Source organism: Theropithecus gelada, chromosome 20, assembly GCF_003255815.1.
Source record: "Theropithecus gelada isolate Dixy chromosome 20, Tgel_1.0, whole genome shotgun sequence".
Lineage (NCBI taxonomy): Eukaryota > Metazoa > Chordata > Mammalia > Primates > Cercopithecidae > Theropithecus > Theropithecus gelada.
The window spans coordinates 69,790,329-69,806,674 of record NC_037688.1 but is presented as its reverse complement, the minus strand read 5'-3'; the positions used below and the strand labels follow the sequence as shown (position 1 = coordinate 69,806,674).

General features: G+C 41.2%; 1 protein-coding gene across 1 annotated transcript in view; it reads left to right on the top strand.

Moving 5' to 3' along the window:
- Positions 1–16,346, top strand: part of SHISA9 (shisa family member 9) — a 338,473-nt gene that overhangs the window by 11,160 nt on the left and 310,967 nt on the right. Inside the window, exon 2 of the mRNA XM_025370744.1 lies at positions 4,071–4,198. Coding sequence (XP_025226529.1) covers positions 4,071–4,198 — 128 coding nt within the window. The remainder of the gene's footprint in view (positions 1–4,070; positions 4,199–16,346) is intronic.

The window sequence follows — 16,346 nt, the reverse complement described above, 5'->3', positions numbered from 1 at the left end:
TTTGAAAGTGAAAAAGGCGAGTTAGGTTTGGAAGGCCTCTGTCTTTCGTCTCAAAACTTTCTTTCCCTGCAGCCCCGTTGAGTTTCAGACCCTGCTTATTGCATGGAGGTCAGAAGGAGCCCAAACTTTGATTTCAAAGACGTTCAGGATTGCATCTCCTCCCAATCCCCGCACTGCTTAGTGAGTTCGTGTGGGCAGTATTTCACTCTGTGAAACGGGTTATGCCGATGGACACCATGTCACGCGCCCCTCCTAGTCGGCCCTCTTCCAGTTTCATTGGCTTTCTTGCTTGTTCTCTGAATATCTCAGCTCTTTTCTGCCTCAGGGCTTTTGCACTTGCTGTTCTCTCAGTCTGGAATGCTCTTCCCATCATCTTCACCTGACCAGCTCCTCGCTGTTCAAGGCCTATCTCCAGTGTCACCCCCTCACAAAGGCATTTCCTGATTTACACCGCACCTCTCCCTCCTATTTATTTGTAACTTAAAAAAAGTATACAGTTCACTGGTTTTTGGTATATTTTAAAAGTATACTTTAAAAAATATAGTATGCAATTCAGTGGTTTTTAATATATACGTTGGTGTAAAAGTAATTGTGGTTTTTGTCATCACTTCTTTTTCTTGGGGGCGGGGACTGAGTTTCACTCTTGTTGCCCAGCCTGGAGTGTAGTGGTGTGATCTTGGTTCACTGCAATCTTCACCTCCTGAGTTCAAGCGATTCTCCTTACTCATCCTCCTGAGTAGCTGGGATTACAGGCGCGTACCACCACGCCCAGCTAATTATTGTATTTTTAGTAGAGACGGGGTTTCACCATGTTGGCCAGGCTGGTCTTGAAATCCTGACCTCAGGTGATCCACCCATCTCGGCCTCCCAAAGTGCTGGGATTACAGGTGTGAGCCACTGCAACCAGCCCATTTTTGTCATTACTTCTAATGGCAAAAGTTGCAATTCTTTTTGCACCAGCCTAATACTTACAACATTGTGCCACCATCATCACTACTTACTCCCAGTCCAGTATCTAATTCTAATGAGGTTTTCATCACCCTAAAAAGAAATCCATATCCATTAGCAGTCACTTTCCTCTCCCCTCCGCGTGTCCCCTGGCAACCACGAATCTACTTTCCATCTTTATGGATTTGCCTATTCTGGACATTGGATATCAATGGAATCATACAATGTGTGGTCTTTTGTGTCTGGCCTCTTTCACGGGGAATAATGTTTTCAAGATTCATTCACATTGTAGCAGATATTAGTGCTTCATTTCTTTGTATGGCCGGAGAGTATTCCATTTCCTGTAACACATCTCATGTGTCCATTCATCAGCTGACGGCCATTCGGGTTGCTTCCACTTGTTGGCTATTGTGGAAATTGCTGCTGTGTCCTAGGTTCTCTTGATCACATTACTCTTTTTTATTTGATTTGCAGCCCTTGTTTGTTTGTTTGTTTGTTTATTTTTGATACGGAGTCTTGCTCTATCGCCCAGGCTGGAGTGCAATGGCGTGATCTCAGCTCACTGCATCCTCTGCCTCCCGGGTTCAAGTGATTCTCCTGCCTCAGACTCCTGAGTAGCTGGGACTACAGGCACCCACCACCATGCCTGGCTAATTTTTGTATTTTTAGTACAGATAGGGTTTCACCATGTTGCGCACGCTTGTCTCGAACTCCTGACCTTGTGATCCGCCCTCCTTGGCCTCCCAAAGTGCTGGGATTACAGGCATGAGCCACCGCACCTGGTCATTTATCTACTTAACATGTTTATTATTATTATTTTTTAAAATCTTCTCCCATAGAATATAAGCTCAAGGAAGGCAGCAACCTTGTTCATCTTGGGCACTGCTGTATCTTCAGGGCCTTATATAGTGTATGGCACATAGTAGATGATAAATATTTGTTAAAACAGTGAAAGAATGAGAGCTGTTGTTATTCTCTTGTCTCTCAGTGGACTCAATCTTTTCCTGTCATTCATGTGGGGCTCTTGCTGTGTTGGCTTCTCACAATGTGGTTGTTGTGAGAAACATGTGCACTAGTCTGCCTCAAGTCCCTCTGTAACCCCTTTCTCACAGCTGAGATGTCTTCTCACCAGCTCTAGTTCTTACCCCATCATTCCATTGCCCGGTGATCGACAATTCCCCCATGCTCGGGGCCTCTGTGGCCTTAGCACAGTCTCAAATTTGAATGTGTAGCAGATACTCACAGACTGCTGGGCTAACTCCACCCCTGGAGTTTCTGACTCAGGAGGGCTGGATGGATCTGAAAATTTGCATCTTAACAAGTTCCCAGGCGATACTGCCAGGACACTGACACTGTTGATAGGCGGACTGTTGTTTGAGAATCGCTGCTGTAGTACGGTAAATTCCAGCAGACAGGCTGGGCCTGCTGAATTCTTGGGTGGTCTGTGTGGGTTTCCCCCAAACAGTTCCTCTTCCTACTCTGTCTCCCAGTGTGTGAGCTCAGAGGACTCTGGCCAGCTAAGGGCATGGGGGTATATCCTCAAACACGGCAATACTACTTGTGGGTTTACACCCTGGAGAACTCTGCGGTACAGAGGAGGCTGGTATGAAGATGTTTATTGGCCAGCTGCAGTGGCTTGTGCTTGTAATCTCAACACTTTGGGAGGTGGAGGTGGGAGGATCACTTGAGGCCAGGAGTTTGGAACCAGCCTGGTCAACATAGTAAGACCCTGAGACCACGTTTCTACAAAAGAAAACAAATTAGCTGGGCGTGGTGGCATGTGCCTGTGGTCCCAGTTATTCAGGAGGCTGAGGTGGGAGGATCACTTGTGTCCAGGAGTTTGAGGCTGCTGTGAGCCATGATCACACCACTGCACTCCAGCCTGGGTGACAGAGCAAGACCTTACCTGAAGAAAAAAAGAGAGATGTTTATTGCAGTGTTGTTTATCGGGGCTGGGGAGTTGGTGACCATCTAGATGGCTGTAATTATGGAAATGACAAACAGGGCTGATAGTCTGCTGGTTTGCAATGATGGCAGCTGTTTGGAGCTGCCATCCATTCTGATGGGTTTCTAATGGGCCAGTTCCTCCACCGTGCTAATTGCTGCATATGAAGACTCATGCCGGCAGGTAAGTGAAATGTGGGGATTGCATATGACAGAATATTATGCAGCGGTTGCAGGGGATGAAAGTGATTCACATTCAGCAATATGGCTAACGCTCACGTGTGAACGAAGGAAGAAACGGAATGAGGTTTATGGTAAAACACTGTTTATGTAAAAGACACATGCATATACAATAATACCTACAAAAATATTCTATATCTTTCAAGGATATTCATATAATCTAAATAAACATATGATGGAGAGTAAACAGAAAAAATGTGTTGGTAGGTCTGATCTTAGGTGCGATATCTGTTTGGCAGCTCTCTGGTCTGTTCTATCTGTGAACGCTGAGGTGTTTTTTTTGCTAAGTTTCCATCTAATCATGAAGATCACTGTCATAGACTGAATTATGTCTCCATCCCCCTACACACTCCAAAAACACTCAGGCTCAAATTCCTGTGCCACAAGTTACTGGCTCTGTGACCTTGAGCAGGTCGATTCACCTTTTCTGAGCCTTTGTTTACTCATCTGCAAGGAGTAATAATCCTCATAATGTGTTTTGTGCTGCTTTGTTTAGTTAAGACATGTAATGCGATTAGCACGGTGCCTGGCTTATGGCAAATAATAAATGTTATCTACTGTTACTAATACTGGGCCATTGCTGTACATCAAGGGTTTGTATCTAGTGTCAGATATAAAGAGAGAACTAAATCTATGGAGTGCAGACACATTACATGTATTCATCATTTAATCCTCTTAAAAACTCCGTGGGGTAGATAGTCCTGTTATTACACGGCTGCTGTGAGAAGCATGTGCACTAATCTGTGTAAAGTCCCTACGTAACCTCTAATTACAGTGATTTTATTCACTTAGGTTTTTCTTGACTCCACCTCTAACTAGAATGGTGGCTCCATGGAGTAACCTGCCTTGCCATTTGTTCACAACTGCAGTACTCGGCGCATAGCACCTGCCAATCATTGTGTTTTGAATGAACAGATTTAAATTCTTTCTTCTTTCAGGGCCCTTGCGGATGTCATGAGGCCACAGGGCCACTGCAACACTGATCACATGGAGAGAGACCTAAACATCGTTGTCCACGTCCAGCATTATGAGAACATGGACACGAGAACCCCCATAAATAATCTTCGTAAGTACAGCTGCACGAACCATTTCCAGTCCCATGTGGTGACCTGAGCAGTGGTCACATTGCCAGGTTTCATGGAGTGTGCTTGGGTTAGTTAAGAGCTCTTTGTGGGCAGGTTAGAAGCTTTCTTTCATCTCTTTTGGATGAAGCTGAATTTGGCATCATCAGATGTCACTTGGTTGCTTTCTTTGTTAAATGGCCATCCACTTGGTTGGTTTCACATGACTGGTTCTTTTAGCTAGTAGACGGCTCGATTGATTCATCTTGATTGATCTATTAACTAGATTAGTGGACCTCTTAGTTGTTTCATCATGGTTGAGTACTTAGTTAACCAATGAATTATTGGGTTGGTTCATTTTAGTTAGTCAATCTGTTAGCCAATGGTCTATTCGCTTATACGTCTGCCACCTGAGGTGGGCCAGTTGTGACTTCTAGGTTTCATGCTGTTTTCAATGATGAAATACTAGTTCAGAAGAATTATGTCTATTATTTGTAAAGCTAGAATTTCATAAAAACAATCCACAAAATATTCTGTGTGTAGGGGGTGCAGGGAGTGGGTATTGAATTTTGGTCCTGTTAATTTGAGGTTCCTCTGTATGATTCAACAGCAGCAAATTCGTTTCCATTGTTCTGCCAGGGGAAAAAAAACTGTGTTTGCTATTGTGTTTCAATAGGTATTTTTCACAAAGCATGATTGGGGATCTTGGTATACTCCCTAAGATTTTCTTTCCTTTCAAAGGTCTGTATATACAATATACATCATGGAGCTGATGCTCTGACCTATGAGACTGGAGAAAAACTAAGATTGTTTAATTTTTGGCAATAATGTCCTACTGTGGTTACCGCAGTAATTATATGTTTTCAAGTAACCCCCACATTAAAGTGATGTGGAGGGTTTGGTTTAAAATAACAAAAGCCAGACAATTTACAGGATACATTTAGTTGTGGCTGGAGGTTCCTGAAAACAGAAACAATTCTAGTGTTGCACATTTTTACAGACTGGGTCGTCTTTGCTGAGGCTCCACTAGGAGTTGCCTGGGTGTTTTATTTGCTGAATCATAGTCTTGGACTGTTTGGTTGCAAATTCTTATGCTCAATGGGTCGCGGAAGAAGCCTGTGGAATTTGACCTAGGCAATGTGAATTCTCTGATTCTGCCTAGTGATGATTTTTCATGGTTTGGAAATTGTTGCAGTGTGTTAGTAAAGTCAATGTTTGCACGGTTGAAAAATAGGCCACCAAGCAGAATGTCTTAGGTTTAAATATATTAAATAATTTAACATGATTAGTGAACTGGATCACAAAATGGTATGAGAAATAGCAACATTTTAGAGAAAAATACACCAGCAAATGGAAGTTTTATGACCAAATCCCATAGCCCCCAAAGATATGGTAAATGGCATCAATTCTGGCATGGCAACTGCTGTGTCTGATTTCTGGCTTTAATGGAAGTAAGCACATTTTCTTTCAGTAGGCACCGGGAAATGAGTTGAACCTAGTCGTGTGCGTGGGTCCTAAACATCATATATAAATGAACATGATCACAGAGCAGAGAAATTGAAAGGGTGTCGAGTCCTTGGCTATAAAAGGTGATTGCTAACAGATTTTTCCCTTGAAGTTCCAATCTCTAGGATGATTTTGAATCAGCACTCAAATGAAATAACAAACTCACTGAAGTCACTTAAGTTTCATCATTCCATCAGGTGGGCGGGAAGCGTTTTCATTGAAAGTTGTACTGAAAATGGATTACTGCTCAGAGATGCGTGTCCAGGGACGGAAGTCTCTTGTGCCAGGCTACTTTGGTTTATTTATGATTCTTGCATTTGGTCTATATTTGTGCCTAAGTAATCAGTGACCTTTTTCATCAAGGGAGAAAGTGTCTTGTACTAGTCTACTGGGTAACACTAGACTAGAGAATTCCTGGGAAGCTACAGGGGAGAATTCCAGGGGTCATGCTACAAACACTGCATTCTTACAAGAACTGCCGCAGATGTTAATTTTTTATAATCCTTCCAGGTTGATCCAGTTCTTCTTTCCTAGCATTGTTGGGAATATCTGAATAACAAAAATAAGAAGCATGTGACCTTTTCACTGGTTTATATTAATAAACTTAATATATATAACACATTAATTCAGTAGCTGACAGTAATAATAGATTTCCTTGTTTATCTTTTTATTGATTTACAGGAGCTACTTACATATTATAGATACAGAAAAACATTTGTATGTTCAGATGAACAGACGATTTGAGGAGTTCATTGAGAGAACAGGATGAGATGACTGATATTAATCAGTTAAGGGTTTAAGAAACCAAGCAGTCATCAGAGAACATTTTGATTGATAGCGAAGTAGAAGGGAAGGTATCCAGTCTGAAGAATGGAAAATTAGACCAGCCCTTTGTGCCAGAACCAGAATGCATCCATTTAATATAAAACCCTTTCCTGGACATTACGGGATCTACAATGATTTTCCATTACACAAATTGGAAAGAATGATGCATCTGTCTGTGAAACACCAAGAAGGGCACGTCATGCTATTTTCAGTTTGTTCTTCACTGAACATCCAAGTTGCTAGATTTGACTGGGATTCACTAGTCTCAAGTTAAATGTCATTTTCATGTCTATTCAATCACCCACTCGACATTGCTTTAAGAGAATACTAATCTCCATCAATTTCTTTCTTCTTTTCTTAATATTAACCTTAGGTCTCTTTCTATTCTTTCCCTTAAGTTTTAGTCAAATGGTAAGATAATCAATAGCCAGTGTAGAGATCTGGATGTTTAAAAGGAGCGCCGTGGAGAGGGACTTGGGTGAAGGCGAACAGGGAGGAAAGAGAACATTTTTGTCAATCTTTCTACATTAATTTTCTGGGGTTGATTTTTCCTGTGATATGTTGGACTTGCCTTTTTATCTAAAGATGGATTTTTCTTCAGCGGATGCTGTTCATGTTCTTTCCAGGCATTCAGTGATATTGCCTAAAAATATTTAGTCTGATAATCAAAAGGGCCTCAACCTCTTTGATTAGCAGGATGTAGTTTCCTGTGAGATGGTGATTTTCTGCAAATGCTCCTCGGCTTCTATATAATTATCATTTGTTTTTGAAGGCACATTTTGTCCTTAAGTGCTATGAACATACCCTGCCTCCCCCACCCCGACTTTCCTGGTTGCCAGTGACACCCCTCTTCGCCTTTGGGGGTGCAGGCTGCATGTAGGTTCCATTTGGTCTTCTTAAGGATGGAAGATGTGAGTGAGGGGCCGTGGCTACAGCCTGGATCAATGTTTCTCAACTCATTTGTGTTCACAGCACATTTTTTGAAATACAGTTTTTGTTCCAAGTCGTGGGGTAGGGGGAGGGGGGAGGGATAGCATTAGCAGATATACCTAATGTAGATAACGAGTTAACGGGTGCAGCACACCAACATGACACGTGTATACATATGTAACAAACCTGCACGTTGTGCCCATGTACCTTAGAACTTAAAGTATAATAATAATAAAAAAAGAAATACGGTTTTTGTTTTGGAGTACTTTTAAAAATACTTACAGCAGAAAGGTTGCAAAGATAGTACCCAGAAAAATGAATAAGACCTACTTTTTGATAGCACAACAGGGTGACTATAGTCAATAGTAACTTAACTGTAAGTTTTAAAGTAACTTAAAGAGTCTTATTGGATTGTTTGTAACTGAAAGAATAGATGCTTGAGGGGATGGACACCCCATTCTTCATGATGTGCTTATTTCACATTGCATGACTGTATCCAAGCATCTCATGTACCCTACAAATATATACACCTGCTATGTACCAGCAAACAACAACAACAACAAAAGATAGTACACAGAGTTCTATATACTCCTCACCCACTTTCCCCAGCATCAACAATTGACATCACCAAGGTACCTTTGTCAAAACTAAGAAATCAACATGAGTACATTCCTTTTAGCTAAACTGTAGACATTGTTTGGATTCTGCTAGTTTCTTCACTAATATTCCTTTTCTGTTTCCTAGAGTCCCATCCAGGATACCACGTTGTCTTTAGTAGAGCACACTTTGATCGTAGAATTTTGGTTGTGCGGTATCGCATAGTGATGTGGTAAAGACAGAAAACAACACTAAACAAGGCAGAAGCAATTACAAAGCCTTTACTGCCACAGTGTGAAATGTGTTTTCCTAGTGTCCATAAAACATCTACATGAAATTACTCTCTTTGGGTCAGTGTTGGAATGGAACCAGTTGTTGGTCTGACTGTGCTCTTGTACATGTTCACAGGACAAAAACTTTCATATCCCACACACCCTTACAACCCCTCTTTGAAACCGGGTTATGCTATACAATAAATCCTGATGTTACATGATTTATTTTACAGCATAACCTGAGCAAGTGGGGAGAAATGATGACTTGATGTTTTAGAACACAAAATCCGTCAGAAAGAGTAGGCTCCTATTCCAGCCAATCACACCCTGACTCTCCTAGGACAGTTACCAAATAGATTTACAAGGAACCCCAAAGCAGACCTACGGCTTAGTTTCTGAAGACACTGTATAGCTCATATCTAGGACCATTTATGAGTCCATATTTACTGAGGCACTTGGGATGTCCTATATTTAACTTTTGAAAATATTCCCAAGTATTTTAACATATTTGGGAGATTGAGCATGGCTCAGACCTGTAGTCTCAGTGCTTTAGGAGACAAAGGCAGGAGGATTGTTTGAGGTCGGGAGTTTGAGACAAGCCTGGGCAATAAGGTGAGACCCTGTCTCTACAAACTAAAAATAATTTAAAAAGTAACTGGGCATGGTAGTTCACACCTGTAGTGCCAGCTAGCTGGGAGGCTGAGGTGGGAGACTGAACCCAGGAGGTCAAGGCTGCAGTGAGCTATGATCACACTACTGTACTGTAGCCTGGGTGACAGAGTGAGACTCTGTCTCTATAAAAAAAAAAAAAAAAAAAAAATCTGGGGGAATTTCCTAGCCAGGGCCGGCAAAATGATAAGTATAGATCCAGGCATATATAACAGTAAAAAAATATGTAAGATAGTGTAGTATCAGCAGTGACTTATACAGATAACATTATAAAACTCGAAAACATGGATTCCTCAAAACCTTACTAGGTTGATACTATTGTTTTTGCCATCATAAGGATGGGGAAACGGAGGCTCAGAGCAGTTAGGTGGCTTGTCTAAAGTTTATATGGCTACTTAGTGGTGACACTGGGATTTAAACTGAGCCAGTCAGGGTCCCAAGGTCTGTGATTATAACCATTACACTCTATTGCCTTTTCTTGTGGTACAGGTGTTTGCAGTATGGGTGAGTCTTCCTCTGGGAGTGGAAACTGTTGAAAGATATGCTAAGTAAATGGAAATATTCATTGGCATTTTAGGAAAGAGAGCTATTTCCAAAATATACATCGAATTTACAGCCTTACTAACTACTAACATTTATTGAGCAAGGTGCTACATGCTTTTAATGTATTAGCTCATTTAATTCTCAATCAACCCTCAAAGAGCCAAGTTCTATTCTGTCCCAGGGCCTCTGTACCTATTGTGCTTCATGCCTACAGCACACTGCTCCAGGCCTCTGTGTGTCTGATCTTTCCTCTTTCACCTCATACCCCGATGGCTACCTTATTAGAGAGGACTTCACTGTCTACCTCTGTCCCTCAAGTCACCCATTGTTTCCCATTTCCCCATTCTTTTCTTTTTGAGATGGAGTCTTGCTCTGTTACCCAGGCTGGAGTGCAGTGGCACGATCCTGGTTCATTGCAACCTCTGCCTCCCAGATTCAAGCGATTCTCCTGCCTCAGCCTCTTAAGTAGCTGGGATTACAGGTGCATGCCACCACACCTGGTTGATTTTTGTATTTTTAATAGAGATGGGGTGTCACCATGTTGGCCAGGCTGGTCTTGAACTCCTGACCTCAGGTGATCCACCCGCCTTAGCCTCTCAAAGTGTTGGGATTACAGGTGTGAGCCACTGCACCTGGCCCACATTTTCTTTATAGCATTTTGTTCTCTCTGAAGTTGTCTCACTCCTTATTTTATTTATGCCTCTTCTACTACAATGTAAGCTGCAGGGGAGAAAATGCTTTGTATTGTCACAACTGTAGTGCCCCTGCCCCACCAGGAACTGGGCTGACTCGTGGCAGCAGCTCTATACATTTTATTTTTTAGTTTTGTAGAAATGGGTCTCATTATGTTGCCCAGGCTGGTCTTGAACTCCTGACCTCAGGTGATCCTCTTGCCTCAGCCTCCCAAGTAGCTCTATACATTTCTGTCCAGTGAATAAAAAAGCCTATGGAAGATATTCCCATTTGATGAATGAGACAATTGAGATTGGTGGAAATTAAAGAACTAATCTACCATGATGACTGTGGTTTGCTTCATACATACTCCATATAAAATTGTGGGAGATGGGGCCAGGTGCACTGGCTCACACGTGTAATCCCAGCACTTTGGGAGGCCAAGGTGGCAGATCACTTGAGGCCATGAGTTTGAGACCAGTCTGGCCAACGTGGTGAAACTCTGTCCCTACAAAAACACAAAAATTAGCTTGGTGTGATGGTGCATGCCTGTAATCCCAGCTACTCAAGAGGCCAAGGCATGAGAATCACTTGAACCTGGGAGGCAGAGGCTGCAGTGAGCTGAGGTCATGCCACTGCACTCCAGCCTGTGTGACAGAGCAAGACTCTGTCTCAAAAAAAAAAAAAAAAAAAAAAAAAAGAAAGAAAGAAATTTTGAGAGATGGTAATGAAACAGAGTTGGAAAAATATTGAGAGTTATTGTAGCTGGTTGACCAAATACATGGGAGTTTGTTATTCTATTCCATGTTTGTGCCTTTTTGAAAATATATATAATAAAATATTAAAAATTAGAGGAAAATTAGCTGGGCATGGTGGTGGGTGCCTGCAGAGGATCAGGTAAATAAAGCAATTCAAGAACATATCTAAAAGAGACAATCTTCAAGTGGTAACCTGGGGTATTCAGCTAGCCCTGTTACTAATATTAAAATTACAAGGATTGGCCAGGCACGGTGGCTCACACCTGTAATCCCAGCAGTTTGAGAGGCTGAGGCAGGCGGAACACGAGGTCAAGAGATCGAGACCATCCTGGCTAACATGGTGAAACCCTGTCTCTACTAAAAATACAAAAAAATTAGCCAGGCATGGTGGCGGGCAGCTGTAGTCCCAGCTACTCAGGAGGCTGAGGCAGGAGAATGGCATGAACCCGGGAGGTGGAGCTTGCAGTGAGCCAAATCGTACCACTGCACTCCAGACTGGGCAACAGAGCGAGACTCCGTCTTAAAAAAAAAAAATTAGAGGAGTTGTCAGTGACATCATAGTTAATAAATAGAGGATCCTGGATTCAAACCCAGGTCTCTCGGACTCCACAGCCTGCACATGCTTTGTCTAACAGTGAATATTTGAGTCTCAGGAGGGGTAGGGATCAGGACCGTCTCAGGAACTTCAGGAGGTAGAGTGGGAAAAGTGTCTTTTCTTAGTCCAAACTATCCAGAGAGAGAGAGAATATGAATGGTTTCCAGCCAGTCAATGGTGTGGCTTTCCCTGGATCAGTGGTCTGACCCCGCTTCCATCAGTGGAGTGGGGTGGCGTGCATTTTAGGATTATTCCTTAGCATGGTAGTGGAGCAGGTTCTCCAAGAAAGATGTGCATGAGGAGGGAAAGGGGAGGTAGATGCCTGTTTGAATCTTCCTTGGGGGTGGGCAGGGATGCGTTTGCTTTATTCATCCCTGTATCGCCAATGCCTACACAATACGCCATATTCAATAGATAGTTATTGAATGAATGAATACATGAATGACTCTTTAGCACAAGCTTGATAAAAAGCCCAGTGAAACTCTAGGACTCTTAGCATTTTGAGTTTTGAGAGAACTTGACGAATTCCAACTTATGTGAAGGCTTGACTCTTTTCTATGAAGTCAATAGCCACCAATGTTCTTATTCCTGGAACTTAGTTCTTTTTCATAGTTGAGCAGACTAGTTGTTCTATCTGAAGATCTATGATTCTAATGGTTTTGGCATATGGGTTAGTAAATTAAGTACTTACTAAGAGTTAGGGGATGCTCTATACTGGACTAGCTAAAATATGTCTGTAGGTTCAGCACGGTAGCCTGAAATGAGTTTGATTGTTTTAGATCAAGAAATTGGTTTTTCTCTTGAGGTATGGTATTCAGTGGTACAGATGGATCTCTGACATTGAACATGGCTTTGAGGGAGTGCAGCGAAGAAGTTGGGGACATGGACTTGAAGGGTAGACAACCGAGATTCGGTATTTGCTGTGTACTTGTTCACTGTGCAATCTTGGAAAAATTAATCAAATTCTCTGAGCCTCAGTTTCCCATTCTATAAAAGGAGTAAAACAATATCTACCTTACAAGGTTGTTGTGAGGATTAATGAGCACATGTAAAGAACTTAACACAGTGCCTGGTCACATAAATATTGGTTGTTACTAATGTTGTTTGTGGAATGTGTAACTTGGTGCTAAAGTTGGCTGTTCATTAGGGGCCAATGATACAAATCAGCGTGAATTCATTGTGCAGTTGTCTTCACAGTGAAAATGTTTTCACTCTGCGTGCCAGTTGATAACACCGTGTGTGTGTGTGTGTGTGTGTGTGCATGGGTGTGTTTGTTATTACTAATGTTTCGATGCAGATGAGAAATGAAGAAACCGTCAATTCCTTCCCAAGGAAATAGCTTGGATGGAGCAGCTGTCCTATTCTTCACCATTTGTTCCTGTCTTATGTTTTTCTTCTCTTTCCATTTAAAACACATGAGCTTTTGTTCTGTTAGGAATTATTGATTATTTTGTTTACACTGGCAGACCAGGCCAGTAAGAATCTGTATGGCCCCCAGCATGTCTTATATTTGCACGCAGAAAATGAGATTGCATGTGTGTATTTATGTGTGTGTGTGTGTGTGTATGTGTGTGTGTGTACAAGCAACAGAGAAAGAGAACCCTTAAGGGGAAAAAAGTCACTTCGTGTAAATTGTCTCCTGGGCTCTTTTCAAAAATTGCTACTAATGCTGGCCACATGGCATAGCCTAATTAGATTTGCATTGCCTTTCCCAAGTGCTTCCAACCAGCTGTAGGACTATTTGTAAAGAAAGTCTAAGTGCTCAACACAGTGTCTGGTTTAGTTTAAAAGATGCCAAGTTCTATTCCTTCCATACCAGGGAAAGCTTATCCTTGGACATATTTCTTTTGGTAGAGCACTTCTATTTGAATATCTGGATTAAGTGATAGGACACACCTACTATAGCATTGATACTTAGTGTGGATTTAAAGGAGTAATAAATAAAACAATTACTTTTTTCTGCACTTATCACATGCATGCATTTTTTTTGGTATTATTATTATTTTTAGTGGAGATGGGGTCTCGCCATGATGGCCAGGCTGGTCTCAAAATCTTGACCTCAGATGATCCACCTGCTTCGGCCTCCCAGAGTGCTGGGATTACAGGCATGAGCCACCATGCCTGGCCTGCAGTTTGCTTCTCATAACATCTTCATAAAATAATTGAAATGTGTATTGCACTCACATATTGTAGATGAAGAAACTGTGACTCAGAGAGTTTAAGTAACCTGCCCAAGGTCACAGAGATATTTGCTGAGTAATTCAAACCACGGACATGAATTTATGTCTACCTGGCTTTAAACCTTGTACTCTATTTATGACCTTTCTCATGCCTTTCTAAAGAACCTATACTGGGCGATATATACCAGATTATGCCTCCTTTTCTGTTTGTTTTCCTTATTTGTTGATTCCTGCTGGGAATTGCAGTATTAGACTACACTCACCTTTGAAAATGGACCAACTGAGATAAAGTCACCATTTCTGTCCTGGAGGACTCAGATTTTAGTTAATTTTTAGATTTCCTGTAATTAATATTTCTATTCAATCAACATTCAACTGATATTTATTAAAATCCTGCTATGTGTCAGTCAATATGCCAGGAATTGGAGGTACAAGGATGAATTAGACATAAATAGGACATATCCTCTTGGAGCTTATAGTACAGTGGGAGAAATGGAAAAGTAATCACGTAATTGCAAACTAGCATGGTGGGAGTAAGTTCAGGGTGCCAGGGAGCTAGAAGGAGGCCTCCACAAAACATCTGCCTAGCAACATAAATAGTGCCTGGTAACACTCGGGCTAGAAGGGAGGGAAAAGATACTAGGACCGCCTTTCCTGAGAAATAGATATTTTGCGTTGAAAGAAAAATACTTCCTATCAACTTGCTAAGAATCAGAGTGAAGAAAAGCAGAAAACTTTCATGGACTGATTTTGCCCACCTTTGACTGAGGGGAGGACCATTTGTCTTAGACTATAGATCTTTCTTGCAGGTCTGATGAATTTTGTACAAATTGTATACAGGGAGAAGAGGAGTTTGTTCTGCAAGGATCATACTGCTTTTGGTTGGAAAATAAGAATGCCAGGTTGGCCATGGGAGCACCAAAATTTCAGGATCAGCTGTTAGGAGCTGAATACAGATTTTTGTCAGTCAGCCTGCTGTTCCTTGAATAGATTAGTGTTGAATTTTTTTCTTGTTTTAACAATAACAGCCAATATAAAATTAAGTAACATTACTAATACTGTAATACATATATTAAAATAATTTATAATAAGGTTTTACGAAACTGCCAAAAAGAAAAATCCCAATAAACATTCTCAATAAAGTTAATTACAAGGTGAAAAGGAAATCCCATTACATTAGTCTGAGAATGCAGTTAATGAAACTAAGTGTAATCATAATGTGAATATTTCATTAAATGGAGACTTAAACTCATTACTTTAGGTATTAGGTCTGGAGTTGTGTGCTCATACCAAGACTGCCAATCTCAAAGCACAGCTGTTTCGTACTTATTTATTTATCTAGTGACAGGGTCTTGCTCTGCCGCCTAGGCTGGAGTGCAGTGGTGAGATCACAGCTCACTGCAGTGTCACCCTCCCGGGTTCACATGAACCCTCCCGGGTTCACATGATCCTCCCACCTCAGCCTCTCAAGTAGCTGGGGCCACAGGCACGTGCCATCGTGTCAGCTAATTTATTTTTTATTATTTATTTATTATTATTATTTTTTGTAGAGACAGAGTGTTGCTATGTTGCCTAGGCTGATCTTGAGCTCCTGGGCTCAAGCAATCCTCTTGCATTGGCCTCCCAAAGTGTTGGGATTACAGGTGTGAACTACCATGACTGCCTGTTTTTTACTTATTTAGAGCCAAATCTTTGGCCACAAAGGGACATGGGTTCACAACACCATAGATCTGTCCACGGTGCTGAATCACACTATGGAGGGAGTTATCCAGTTCAAACCACCCAGCCAGAAAAGTCTATCTTGTCACATTTTGGAGGTGGAGGGAGCTTTAGGTACCATCTTGCTTTTGGTATACCACACTTCTGGTTTCAAAGATGATTAAAAGTTAAAAAAAAAAAGTAGAAGAATTGGAGACCAGCATAGTGTGCTGACTTTTCGATTTTGCCATAAAAGAAAATTAAATAAAAAGAAACTACTTAAAAACATTTCACAAAAGATAAGGACATTTTAACATCAAACAATTTAGATTAGAAGTAGTTCTCAAAATAAAAGACAACACTTAAATTAGATGAAGTTAGTCTCATGAAAAACTAATTCCACTGTCCTTATTTTTTCTTCTTCTTATTTTTTTGCCCCTAATCAGTTGGAAATGAGAACATGGATTTGCATTTTTGGTTCTTTTCTTAATGAATGAGTATTTATTGAGTACCTACTAAATACTGGGCACTGGAACTTGTTAGGGGTACAGAGGTTGGCAATGTGTGTGTGTGTGTATGACTTTATAGGCCTTATAATCAGACCATTCTTTGCATTTTACAAATAATGACACTGAGGCCCAGGAAAAAGCATGAGTTTCCCTGAAGGTACACAACCATTAAACTTGTCTGGTTAATACTGTTTTAAAAATAATCATTGAATATTTGGGACACAATTACTGATCACACATACATGTTAGCTTTTCAGTTCTCCAAGACGGACATGAGGATGTGAACAAAAGGGATAAACTTCATTGCTATTGGTGTAGAACTTCTCTAGTTTTGATGCCTCACCTATTTTCCAAAGGAAGCCCTTTGAAATATTCAGACATTCTTGACATTTTAACAAA